General features: G+C 36.8%; 1 protein-coding gene across 3 annotated transcripts in view; it reads right to left on the bottom strand.

Moving 5' to 3' along the window:
• Nucleotides 1-4,114: 4,114 nt before the first annotated feature.
• Nucleotides 4,115-13,033, bottom strand: part of topaz1 (testis and ovary specific TOPAZ 1) — a 14,263-nt gene continuing 5,344 nt past the window's right edge. For all 3 annotated transcript variants that reach the window (XM_016441985.1, XM_016441986.1, XM_016441987.1), the window contains exons 5-19: nt 12,296-12,398; nt 12,080-12,132; nt 11,878-11,964; nt 11,696-11,759; nt 11,459-11,610; nt 11,285-11,377; nt 11,046-11,161; nt 10,865-10,931; nt 10,551-10,722; nt 6,569-6,669; nt 6,312-6,477; nt 6,081-6,233; nt 5,085-5,288; nt 4,650-4,827; nt 4,115-4,562 (exon numbers count right to left, since the gene is read on the bottom strand). In XM_016441985.1, coding sequence (XP_016297471.1) covers nt 4,352-4,562; nt 4,650-4,827; nt 5,085-5,288; nt 6,081-6,233; nt 6,312-6,477; nt 6,569-6,669; nt 10,551-10,722; nt 10,865-10,931; nt 11,046-11,161; nt 11,285-11,377; nt 11,459-11,610; nt 11,696-11,759; nt 11,878-11,964; nt 12,080-12,132; nt 12,296-12,398 — 1,920 coding nt within the window. In that variant the 3' untranslated portion in view covers nt 4,115-4,351. The remainder of the gene's footprint in view (nt 4,563-4,649; nt 4,828-5,084; nt 5,289-6,080; nt 6,234-6,311; nt 6,478-6,568; nt 6,670-10,550; nt 10,723-10,864; nt 10,932-11,045; nt 11,162-11,284; nt 11,378-11,458; nt 11,611-11,695; nt 11,760-11,877; nt 11,965-12,079; nt 12,133-12,295; nt 12,399-13,033) is intronic.

Below are 13,033 nucleotides of genomic sequence, written 5' to 3'. Positions count from 1 at the left end.
CTCACGCTGTGATCAGCGGCAGCTGGACGCAATAATCGCATGCCAATGTGCATTGGCTCATTTAGTTTACACTCGAAGTAGATTGGTCTCTCTAAGCGAGATCCCAATTCGTCGGTCATCCGACGTGACGTCGAGAGTGACTGACTGAAAGGGAACCAAATTATATGTAATATGTAAATAATATAACTTTCCTCACATTGTCATGATTTCAAGGCACATGAAGTTCCTATATGAAGACTGGAATACTCTTACCTTCAAATTCATGAAGCGCTATTAGCAATAGTGTGGATTTAGTGTGTTAAGGGCACTGAGCGTTGGAATTTCTCAGACCTGGCACATCCTGCACTTCCTGTTGCATGCACATGCTCTCAAGTGGTCAAGGCCCCAAATACGGATATTTAGACAGGCCCACTGGCTCCCTTATGTATGTTTTTAGATCCATTTTAAAAGACCCAGTTCAAAAGAGTTTTGTTTTTGAATCGGAATACTCTGGTCACGTTTTATACTTGTTTTTAGAATTACGTTTCCTGCTCATTTTTCATGGTATGCAGCATTTTATTATATGATGATTTTGCCATGGTGCCATAGATTCAGCAGCAGCAACAGAGTCTCAGAAAAGAAGTCTTTAAGAATACCATTTGTTTGCCAAAAATAATCTCTATCTGTATGCAAATCTTCCCACATCGTGACGTAGATATGTGGGGGCGTGTTAGAACGAGCCGTTTTAGGTAGGCGTGGTTGACTCTTAACTTTTATAAAGAATATCTCTTTGGATTTGAGACTTTAGTCTTTGCAACTTTACAGATCTTCTTTATGCACCAAGAGCTTGTAACACCCCAAAGAGAAAGGAAAAATTGAAATCGCATCATATGACCCCTTTAAACTTCAAAACGCCATTGTTCCAGCTCCTATATATTTATCGAAGTGAAAAAGTACTGCATAGACAAAACTTAATTTCTCTTTTTCTTATCTCTAAATGGTAACTCGTCTACACACTTATAAACAGTGACTTAGGCACCATAGAAATATTAACTTGATATATTGAAATATATAACTGCCTCTGTAGTTAAATAATACAGAACCATTATCAGATTCATTAAATGAGCAAATAATGTGCTCATTCAAATCTTTGGTGTTTGTGTTTTGGTCTTTTTTTTTTTTTTTGATTTGACCATCTGTGATTGTGGCTTAGCCAGGGCTGGTGCTAGCAGTGCAGAGCTCAAAATAGTTTTACTCAAAACACAACAAAATAAAAGAATAAGAAAGTGATTTGCTAGCAATGCAAAGCAAAGTCCATTGCTTTTGCATCAGTGGAGTCAAAGTGTTTCTAGTGTACTTCTTTGAAAGCACACTTGAGAAAAGAGCCATCCGAGGCAAAGAGTTGAACCCCAATGATTGCGTGTGTCTGGACAGATTCTTGGAAAGTAAGTGATCGAGAATCTTGCACAGCATCTTGTAGAAACTCCAACCTGTGATTGATGTGATGTCCTCTTTAACTTTCAGGTTTTTCTTAAAATGAATGTTCCTGGTTAAATATAGCGGTCATTAACTGTAACCTTACAGAACACAGCTGACGCAATCCGACAGGACTCAGGCAGAAATCATGTTCATGGTTGAGCTAATGATTTATTAATGTTGTAGAATGAAGCAGGATGAGGCTGAAAGCCGTCGAAGCAAAACAAGGCCGCTGAACGAGCGCGACACACGGCTCGAAAGCAGCGGAGCTTTTATTATGCCACAGTCGACCGCTTCCGCTCCTTCCGGTCGTGCGTATGTGGGGGGGAAAAAGTAGTGCCGTTTTATCATACTAGATACATTTGAAAGTTCTGTTATAATGCTACTCTGTGCGGTTGTCACCGGTCTAATAAAACGCACAACATATTAAAGCGTCTTTGGTGTTTCCAAGTCTTCTACAAAACAAAACCGGAAATCGAGGGGTTATGACGTCATTGGCAAGCGACACAAAGACACTATAGACACGGCCCACGTCACTAGTTAAAATTGCTTATTTCTCTGGATTTAAACATTCTTCGAAACATTTGGGATAATGTAAGTACACAAGTCAGCAAAATATATAACACTGTTCTAGTGGTTTTTGGATATTTTAATAAAAAAATCGTACATATTGTGCCTTTAAGTCCAAGTCAATGAATTAAAGGGAAAAAAAGTCGATTTCAGTTTTAATGCTGCATAAACTTTTTATATAAAAAGAACATATGGATCAAGTGTTCTTGAATCTTCAAACAGGTTGGTTAAGAATCTAGATATATATAATAGCAATCTTGCCATTAACGTTATATGTTCCTCTTACTGGGATATGCTGTCTCAAGAAAGCAGGGCTTCGATTAACTATAAATGAATGTAAATGGTTATTTCTGTTTAAAAATTGACTTTACCTTAAACCTAGACAAAGATTTGTGACAACTAGCCTGGGTCCACCTTCTCCCCGAACTCGCCTCATTTTCATGTTGCTGGCAGAAGTTGGCCCAGTCCTGAGGATAGATAAGAGTTTGGGAGTACCGGATTCACATCTCCTCGCCGTGTTGAGGTGATCTTTGGTGAATTACACGCAGTCACCGCAAAGTTGACAGTCCAGACAGTAGAAGCCCGCGGGGTTCCCATCATCACATGAGGTGCACTGTGGGTTGGAAGAGTTTTCTCCATTTTTTTGCAGCCACAACCGCATCCAGCAATCCACTGAGAAGCAGATCTGTGGAGGAAAAAAGCGCCCACTCCAGCCGCAAACATGAGCAGCGATTGTTCGCATGTGGGGCACCGGAGGTTGAGAGGATGTTGATGATGGAGAACAGCAGGGGCTGCCGTGAAGTCTGGAGGTCCGAGTCGGAGAATGCACCACCTTAAACTTCCAAGGAGCCATTACTGCCTTATTTTCAACACAGGACTTGCTAGTTAAGTTTTTGGAAAAATACAATAAAAAAAAATGTATTTTAATTTTAGTCCTGGGTGTTTATGCATTTTCTTGCACCAGTAAAAGAATGTTTGCGTTAATTGTTATTTATGGCCAATAATACAATATTAAGAGCATATATGAAAACATTGGGATTGATATAACTATCTGGATACTTTTAATGTAAAATTTCTTACCCAAGAATAAAAGCGAGGCAAAAATGATTTTTTTTTTGTATTGGTTATCCGTTTTTGAATCAACAAAATAAGAGAAATTAATTTTATACAGATAAACAAATTGTGTAAATCTTAAAATATTGTTAATTTTAAGCATATTCTTAAATCTTATGTTGTCCGCTATAGTTGAATTTTTTAACACTGCTTAAATGTAAAATTTTTGCTTATTAAGCTACAAAAAAATCTCTTAGGACAACTCACATAGTCCTTCAAAATGTGAGTTATTTTCCAGTAATTGGATTTACATTCCATTTTCAAAGATCTTTCAAAAAAACAAATGTTTCTTATTTATTGGCTGTACATATTTAAGAGCCATTTTTTACCAAATCAGTGTCAACAGTGAAAAGAAAACTTCTCCTGGTCCAAACAGACTTCCATTGGCCATGACTAAATATAGGGGTCAAAGTGTCATACATACAGCAATGTATTCTCATTTCTAAAGACAGATATGCATAGAAATGGCCCTTGAAAAACAAGAACATTGTGCTGTCTCCCTGTGGACAAAATACAATAAAAAGTAGACTTCAGATTGGTATTGATTTTACATTTTTTTTATTTTCAGTTAAACTGAACGAACTGAAATGCGCACACTGCAGAACTAGACAAAATTGTATCCAATGATGGAATGTCTTTCATATGAATGTACATAAGTGCCTTTCAGAACTACCATGTGTACCATATGTTTTTGCAGTTTAATCACCAAATGAATTGGACAATTTCTTATTGGTAAGGCAAATGGTAACAGTGAAAGTAACTGTTGAATCTTTATCAAAGCCTTTAGTAGAAAAAAATGGAGAGTTTCAAAAATGCAAAACTATTTTAGACTTTTTTTAATAAAAAAACAACACTTGGGGCAACAGTTATTTTCTGGTTGTTGCTGTTAATGTTTTTTTTCTTTCCACATGAACGACTTAAGTTTGCAGATTCCGATGTAAATCTTTGGAAGTTGAAATTGTTAAGAACATGAAACTAAATATTACAAAACCTTTCTTTTTACAACTCAAAACTAAGCAGTCTTGTCCTTCAATAATGTTTTAAAGAAATATATAAAACAAACACCACAAAAAATTGTGCAAACAGTTTCGAGAAGTCCCAGTTTCAACAGTCTGTAACATATAAATTAACCTTTGATTAGACCGAGACATTTGTTACTTTTGGGACTGTTCACAAGCATGTGTGTGTGTGTGTGTGTGTGTGTGTGTGTATGCTAGCTTGCCCAAATCTCTCGTGCCCACCGCTCGTTCTGCAAAAACCATTTGTGGGCAGATGCATGGTCCAGGTGAAAGAATTGTTCTTGGCTTTTATTGACAGCTGTGTAGCGGATGCTCAATTTGGGGTTTGGTATGAGAGCCGCAGAGAGAAGCCGACAACCAGCCGCCAAGTACACACTCTCCGTTACATCCTCAATATCGGCATGCCTAAACCAAACAACTCACATACTCACAAATCATGACTAAACAATATTAAAGTGTTCGCAAGCTCATTTGTCTATTATACACACTTACCGTCTGAGTGTAATGAGAAGTGGTTGGAAGGCTCCAGAAGGGGCCAGTAGTTTAGTATTAATAAAGGTGATGAACATCTCGAAGGCCATCGTCATCTCTATTTCACTGAGATTACATGGCAGAAACAGAGAGTCTCTTTCACACACCACTGCAGCGTAAAACCCTGCTGACTGAGCACCTGGAACACACACAAACAGTATATAGGATATTCTGTGTGTTGGTGTCATGCTGGGCAATACAATGCTACATCAAAAACATCTCACATTTTACAAATAAAATTAGGTAAAAAAATAAATAATGAACTTACTGACAGTTGGACACAACATGTGACTCAACAACTGTAAACAGTTCACTAAAAATGACTCTTGTATGATCAGTTCAGGTGACGCAACAGCAACTGTTCATTTCGAGATGTTGTGAAGTTATCTTACTCACGTTTAAAAAGGGCCCTGGCACGGCTCCAGTTGTTCTGTTTGCCCAGTTTATGGATGAGGTTCTGTTGCTGGAGGGTTTCAGGCACCATACCATGTATTAGCATGAACTCAAGGATATCTGCAGCGACTGGTAATGTCTGCTTTACCAAGCACAGACGCAGATGAGCATTGAATGTTTCAGCATAGTCGTTTATCTGCACACCATCTGAAAAAGTGAATTCAAGTTGAATTCATATGCAACAATTAAATTCAATCAATTAGTCAGCATATTAAGAAATGAATGTGACCGACAGTACTAATTGTAATAGACTAAACTACAATGACTAATGTTTCTGAGGTAAAAACATACATGCATAAACATCCTTGCTGGATAAAAGTTAATTTCTCTGAAAACAAATAACTAAAAATCTTACTTTTAAATGGTAGTGTATATATTTTTGTTTGTGGAAAAGTCTGTGGTGTTTTGTAAGAAATTAATACTTTTTTTTTAGCAAACATGCATTAAATTGAACAAAAGTAACATTAAAAACATATATATAAAATTTGTAAATATATATATAAAACATAAAACTACCAAATTTTGCTTAATCTCAATCGCAAAGTTTACTCGCAACATATAATCATTGCAGTTAACAGTGTTCACCATCTGTTTGATTACGTGTAATTTGTAACTATCTGCACGATTTTTACTGTACATTTCTGCCATAGTCACCACTAAAAACCTACTACAAAATATAATGTAGAAACTTATTTTCTGTAAAGCTGCTTTGCAACGATTTGTATCATGAAAAGCACTATACAAATAAACTTGAATTGAAAATAAATACTGTTAGAAATAGGATAGAAAAAAGTTAATACATTTTAAAACATTTTACTGTAATTAAATGCAACTTTGGCTAGCATAAAAAATTCTTAAACACCAAAAAAAAAAATTCTGATCCCAAACTTTTGAACGGAAGTATATCGCAATGAGAGATGATGATTATCAATAACTCACTTATCGGTTGTCTGATTCCAGGTAAGTTGGTAATAATCTCAAAGGCGTCTCTGTGTGACGTCTTCTCAGCTAAGAGCGTCAGGACATGTTTTCGATTTTCGATGTCAGCCTGCTCACAAGGCCACATGCTGGAGCTCACAAACCAGCCATCAGCTGAAGGAACAGAAACACATACACAAATGATTCCTTATTTACTGATTCTGAACAGCATACACAAAATCTCCCCTTTACCTCTCAGCATTTTCAAAGCTCCCTCAAAGCTCCCGCTATGGAGGAAGAACTCCGTTGCCATAGTGACCAGCTGACAGCGAGACACCCTGTTCTCATTCCCCATAAGCCCTTTCAGAGTGATGAACTCAATGTGCAGTCTGAACATCACACTGACCAGCTTCACTCCCTGAGCACATGCAAGACATACAGTACACACAGCAGTCAGTCAAAGGTTCACTGCTGTACAGAACGCTTCCACAAACAGGACACACTCCCACCTTATTCCAATCTCGTGTCCTGTGGTACCTGAAGATCAGAGAGACTCCAATTCTCCCCAGGATGGTTTTTATCATGTCATTGGACAAGACTTGCTGACATACTGACAGAAACAGACATGACAATCCACTTAACACACATTAAAACCTATGACAATTCATGTAAAAGAAACTGACTATATGTAAACAACTTTAGGTTTTATTTATTTTAATAATTTTTTCTATTATTATTTATTAATAACCTTGGCACACCCTGATGTAAAGGCCTATACTTAAAACACTTAAAATAAGTATGGTAGACAAATTAAAGCCTACAGTACTGTTCAAAAGTTTGGGGTCAGAACGTTTTTGTTTTTTTTAATAAAGAAATTAATACTTTTATTCAGTAGGACTGTAATAAATAGTTCAAAAGTGACAGTATTAGACATTTATAAAGTTTAAAAGATCTTTCTTTTAAATAAATGCTGTTCTTTTGAGCTTTCTATTCATCAACAAATCCTGAAAAATATATCCGTTTCCACACAAAAAAAAGTGTGTAAAACTCTTTTCAACATTGATCACGTGATACTGAATAAATTACATTTTTAAAATACAGTAGTCAACATTTGAAGTGGATCAAAAAAGTTAATCAAAGTTGTCCTAAGACCAGAACCATTTTGGTTTTGGGTTTTAAGACAACTTTGATGAAAGGTTTTGATCCACTTCAAATGTTGAGTATAGGGTACATTTTAAATGCAGCTGCTATTTTAAAGGGGTGGTTCATTGCGATTTCACTTTTTTAACGTTAGTTAGTGTGTAATGTTGCTGTTTGAGCATAAACGATATCTGCAAAGTTACGAAGCTGAAAGATCAATGCAAACGGAGATATCGTCTTTTAAAATTCTGGCAGTTTAATGCCTACAAAAACGGCTGGTAGGGACTACAACGAGTTACTTCCCGGGTTCGTGACATCACAAACCCAGATAAACCCAGCCCTCGGGAAAAGGCAGCAAAGGGGGCGAGGCCATACTGCGATTCTGTCTTCTAACGATTCTAGTGGATTCACAAGTTTCAAAATTAATGTTCTAAAGTAGCGGTTCTTAATACTGTTCCTCGCGTCCCCCTGCTCTGCATCGCTCTCTCTCTCTCATTCAGCTCAGCTCTGACAATGAACTGTTCCATTTATACACTTAGACGCGCACTAGAGGCGGTTTAGCCAATCACAACACACTGGGCTAGCTAACCAATCAGAGCCCATCGCCTATTTCTGAGGGAGGGGCTTCATAAAAGGAGGAAATGATCAGCGTGTTTCTCAGAGAAGGGACAGAGCGCTGTGGAATAAAGGTAAATGTGAAAAATAGTTTTTAAAAAAACGAAGCATTAACATGTTAGACTACACCCCATAAACACAATGAAGCCTAGAAAAAAAACACTGAACCACCCCTTTAAATTGTAATGACATTTCAAATATGTTTTTAATGTTTTTTGTTTAAATAAATGCAGACTTTTAAATGTAAATGTACTCTTTTTAAAAGTTTTTTTTAAATGTACTGTAGTATGTGTGTGTTTTTTTCCCTCCACTTCCTCACATGTACAATTTATCAGTATTATTATATTGATAATCTTTTCCTATTTTTCAATATGTGAAATATTTGTCCAAGAAAAATATTCTAGATTTGTATGTTCTGAGGGGACCTTGAACCTTTTATGGACTTGAAAGTCACACGTCGATTAACCGGTGGGAAAATTTCCTCACCGTCACAACCCTACTTGAAAGTACCATTACCAAATATTTTCCTGAAGATTTATTTAATTTTTTATTTATTAATTAATTTCCCCCTCTCCTCCGAGACTATTGGAAGAGTAACCCGATATTAAGTTAACTGTATATGAACAACATAACTGTATGTGATACGCCTAGTGACCTGTGTTGTGTTCTTTTGCATGTGTTCTAGGGTTGTAACGATATACCGGTGTGACGGTTTATCACGGTTTGAACGTTCACGGTTATCATACCGTAAACATTTGCATAGCTACGGTTTAAAAAAAATGAATGAAAAAAAATCTCACATGCAACTTATTTTCGCTCTGCTGCTTCACTCTGCATTCACTTGGCTGTTTAACTTTACACGGAGAAAATGACAGAGATAATATCTAATCTCCATCCCCGCCGAAAAAAAAAAGTTAATATCTGCAGTATGGGAATACTACAGATACTTAAAAAAACGAACGCGGGGTTGTCCTTGAGGACGGATCCAATTTGCAAAAAATGTGGACGCAAAGTGGCTGCAAAAGCAGGCAATACATCCAACATATTCGCGAGGACACCAACCCTCCGTGCAGATGAAGGTGTGTCGCATTAATAACAAGTTAAGTCTGTATGATTTCCGTGAAGCAGAGGGAATCCCAGTGCAGTCGTGAACATGGAATTTACAGTATAACGAGGATGTCGGATGGATGGATAAATCGAAAGTAGTTATGATATGTGTCTGTGAATATTAAAGCGCAAAGATGTGAATATTAATGCGCAAAGAGACTGCTATATGAATAATCTGCTTGTTTCTGCATGTCTCTGAGTGGCGCCGCTTTATCTACTGCATACTGAAGTACGCATACATAAATGGTGTTTTCAGCGTCTAAGTTACATAAACACGAACATCAGCAGAGCTGCTCTGAGAGAAAACAAACATTTCCTAGTATTATTTGAGAAAAACCATTATCAAATACTAGGGCTGAACGATTTTGGAAAATAATCTAATTGCGATTTTTAACTGATGTTCTTGTTCTATTTATGCCTTGTTCTATTTATGACGTACTGACACAAAGTTCAAATGATTTGCAACGGTTGCTTTGTCACGTCAGTGTAGAGCTGTTGCGGCGCGACGCAACAACTGTAGCGTCTAGTATAGACACGGTGAGTGAAGCCGAGAGCAAGATATGCCTCGTCATATTTTCTGCATTTAGCTTTTGAATGACCAGCACCTGCTTGGGTCTGTGCGACTTCATCTATGGCTTTTCTCTTCCCTTTCACAAACCAATCCATCTCCCGTTCTAAGTTACGTCCTTTGGCTGTTTACCGTTTTATTTTATTTTCTTTTTCTGCTGATGGCCGGCGCTCGACTTGAAGCAGCGCTGCTTAGATCGATGGGTGTGTCATCAAAGTACTGCGAGAGCTATAAGAGAGCGCGGACGTCTCCTTATGCTTTCTCTCGCCGTACTTTGATGTCATACACCGATCGATCTTCAAGTGGAACACACCTCTTCACTCTCGCGTGTCACGTGACCGAGTGTAATCGCGTTTTCTCATACCGCGATATTATCGCAAATGCAATTAATTGTTCAGCCCTATCAAATACACTCTGAAACTCAAAGGTCCGCTACAACCCGTCAAAATAAACGTTCGATTTAATTTGAAATTATGGCAGAAATATATTAGCATTGTACAATGTACTTCAAAGTTATAATAACAATAATAATATTCTTTATAATAAAATAATTTATTTAAACATTGTTTTCAAGGAATATCATGTTTTATGAATACCATGTTTTAACTTTGCCAAAAATAGAGTTTGCAAATACAAAAGAGTTGTAAATTTTCATTTAAAAACATTTAAAAACATTAATTAAAATGTTAAAGTGTGATATAGATATACATAAGTGTACAGCTTTATTTATTTTTTAATTTTTTTTATTAATTAAAAAAAAAATGTCAGAAGGGAGACTTCAATACTTTCATTAAAATGGTTTCAAGATTGTTGTAATAAAGGATTTGCTTACTCAAATAACTTGTTCTTGTTCTTTTAGGAGTCATTGTTACTGATAAGAATTAGTTTAATATATACCGTGATAACCGTGAAATTTTCCGAGACGATTATCATACCGTGAAAATCTCATAGTTACAACCCTAATGTGTTCCACTAAGAACATAAAAAAATAAAAAGGTTTTTAAAAAATCTTTCTAACTTTTGAGTGCTACTGTACATATGAATTACTTCACAATGTGTACCTGATTCAGCAAACAGCTCATACGGTAGGGTGAGTTTGCCTTTGGGCTCCTTCAGCAGTGCCATGGTAACGCAGCAACAAAACCTGAGAAGTTCCATTTGACTGTGTGACCCAACACAAACATTGCAGAATACTAGAGCCAGTCCAGCCCAGTCTTCCTGATGCTTCAGCATCTGGCCACACACACACACACACACAAATTATACTGAAAATAATGGCATTTTTATGTTAATGGCAGTATATAGAAATGAAAATGGAGCAAAAAGTGTGTATACGTCTACAGAAGTATTATGGAAAATGAAGTAGTGATCTTACCTCAACTCTAACAACAGCCTGGGCCAGATCTGACAGCTCAGAGGTATGGGGATTAGTTACCAGAGCTCTACAAATATAACAACATGTTTGTGTGACATCATATGATGATTTCACTGTAATGTAATAAGATAAAACAACAAAGTGCAATAATGCAAATGCTCTGCTGTGGGAGGGTGCATACCTGCATTTAACAGCAAGGAAAATGTCCATCTGCTGTCTAGGAACCTGCATCATTTGGAGATGATTCTGCATGACCTCACACTGATCCACACTGAATACACATCCTGCCTCGACAATCTAAACATACAAGCACACATTAAATGGACGTTAAAGCTAATCTGAAATAAGATGCAATAGGGCACCATATCTTAACTCCATATATATAATACTGTGATCTGATGCTTTGAATGTGAGCATTACCTTTGAAGTGAGGTGAATGAGCTCAGGTACAGAGTTAATCAGCCCTCTTTCCATCACAAGTTTAAAAACACCTAACATAATCTCAGGTGGAGGCTGACATAAGAAAAAAAAAAAGTATTATATATCTAAAATTAAATTCCAAAAAAGCAAATGATTCCAAGCAACCACACTCACCAGCCTCTTGTGTTTGAGAAGCAAGTTAATGACTGCCTCAAATTCTCTCAGCAAACAAAAATTAAGGAGAGACGACAGCAGAGAATTGACAATCTCCTCGCTGAAACTCACGCTGTGAGAACAACTGCTGTAATATCCCATAAACACCTCCACTTCACATAGGAAGACAGACAGAAAAGACATTCAGTCAACCTGGGATTATTCATCAGCATAATTGCTTTAATAAAGTCCCGTTACCTGCTCGTAGAATAAGAGCATGTTTCCCAGTATGACAGAACTTCTTCACTGTATCAATGCAGAACTGAAACATAAAAAACAAGCCTCAAGACAATCATAGCCTACAAACACATAACTCAGGCGCAACTTGCACTCGTACAAAAAAAAAAAACACTGAACCAGAATGACATTATAACACACACCTTTTCATCTCCATCTCTTGGTACGTGCGGGAACCAACAGACACTTCGCATGCAGGAGTTATATTCACTAAAGTAGAACCAACAATACTGAAGACACAGAGACATCTATTATGTAGATAATCCATTCAAAAGCAGTAAAGTCATGGTAGAATGAATAGAATAGCTCTCTCATCTATCCATGTCGCAGATGGAGTATACTCACATTACTGTTTAAAGTTCTCAAAGTGGAAGTCTCTTTTGGAGTCACTTCATACCCTTGGACATAAAACAGAATGTGACAGTTTTGCTTAGATTAATTATTTGAACACATACATACACTCAATTCTTAAGCGAAATTAAATACATTTCAGGTAGATTAATCTCAGATTTTCTATATTTAAAGTGCCACAGAACCAGTTGATGTTTGTTTTGGACCTACCGTTACTGCATGTGTCCATCACAAGTCTTGATTCTCTTGTGTTTGTTACTGCAATACCATTTGTTTGTCTCATCTCTTGGTTGTTATTGCAGTCTGTGGCATTCTGCAAGAAGAAGATATCAACCCCTCAGCTCATCACAATGTGTTCAGAACAAAAAAAAATCATATAATTGTAAAAAAAAAAAAAAAAGAAAGCAGAGTTTAATTTCTGTGCCAATAGCAGCAACAAACAGATTTCCCATAAAATCTTACAGGCCCTTTTGGCCGAGAAGAAACCACATTTAATATGGGAACATAATGGCCAAATAAAAAGCACATTAAATTATCAGAATGCAGTTAAATTGTCAGTAGGGATGCACCGATACCGGTATCGGGCCCGATACTGAGCTCCTGTACTCGTACTCGTTAAAATACCCCGATACCAAACGCCGATACCACACAGCATGTGATAAGTGCCATATTCAGACAAAGAAACACCAACAACAGACAGCAGAATGGAGTTATTGGAGATTAAGGATGTCTACAAAGTATATGTATGCAATGAATATATATTGCTACCAAAAATGATTCAGAGACCAGATATAATTTTTGATTTTTTTTTTTTTACTGTTGGGTGCAGGACACTATAGTTTACATATATACATTTATGTAAGTGAGGATAGCAAAATAAAGTAAACTGGGACAAATTATACCCAAAAATTCTTCATACAGTGGACTACCAGTAAAACGTCTCAGGGT

Source organism: Sinocyclocheilus anshuiensis, unplaced genomic scaffold, assembly GCF_001515605.1.
Source record: "Sinocyclocheilus anshuiensis isolate Anshui unplaced genomic scaffold, SAMN03320099.WGS_v1.1 scaffold195, whole genome shotgun sequence".
In the NCBI taxonomy this organism is placed as follows: Eukaryota; Metazoa; Chordata; class Actinopteri; order Cypriniformes; family Cyprinidae; genus Sinocyclocheilus; species Sinocyclocheilus anshuiensis.
Note: the sequence above shows the minus strand (reverse complement) of the source record. Positions and strands in the feature narration are given on the sequence as shown.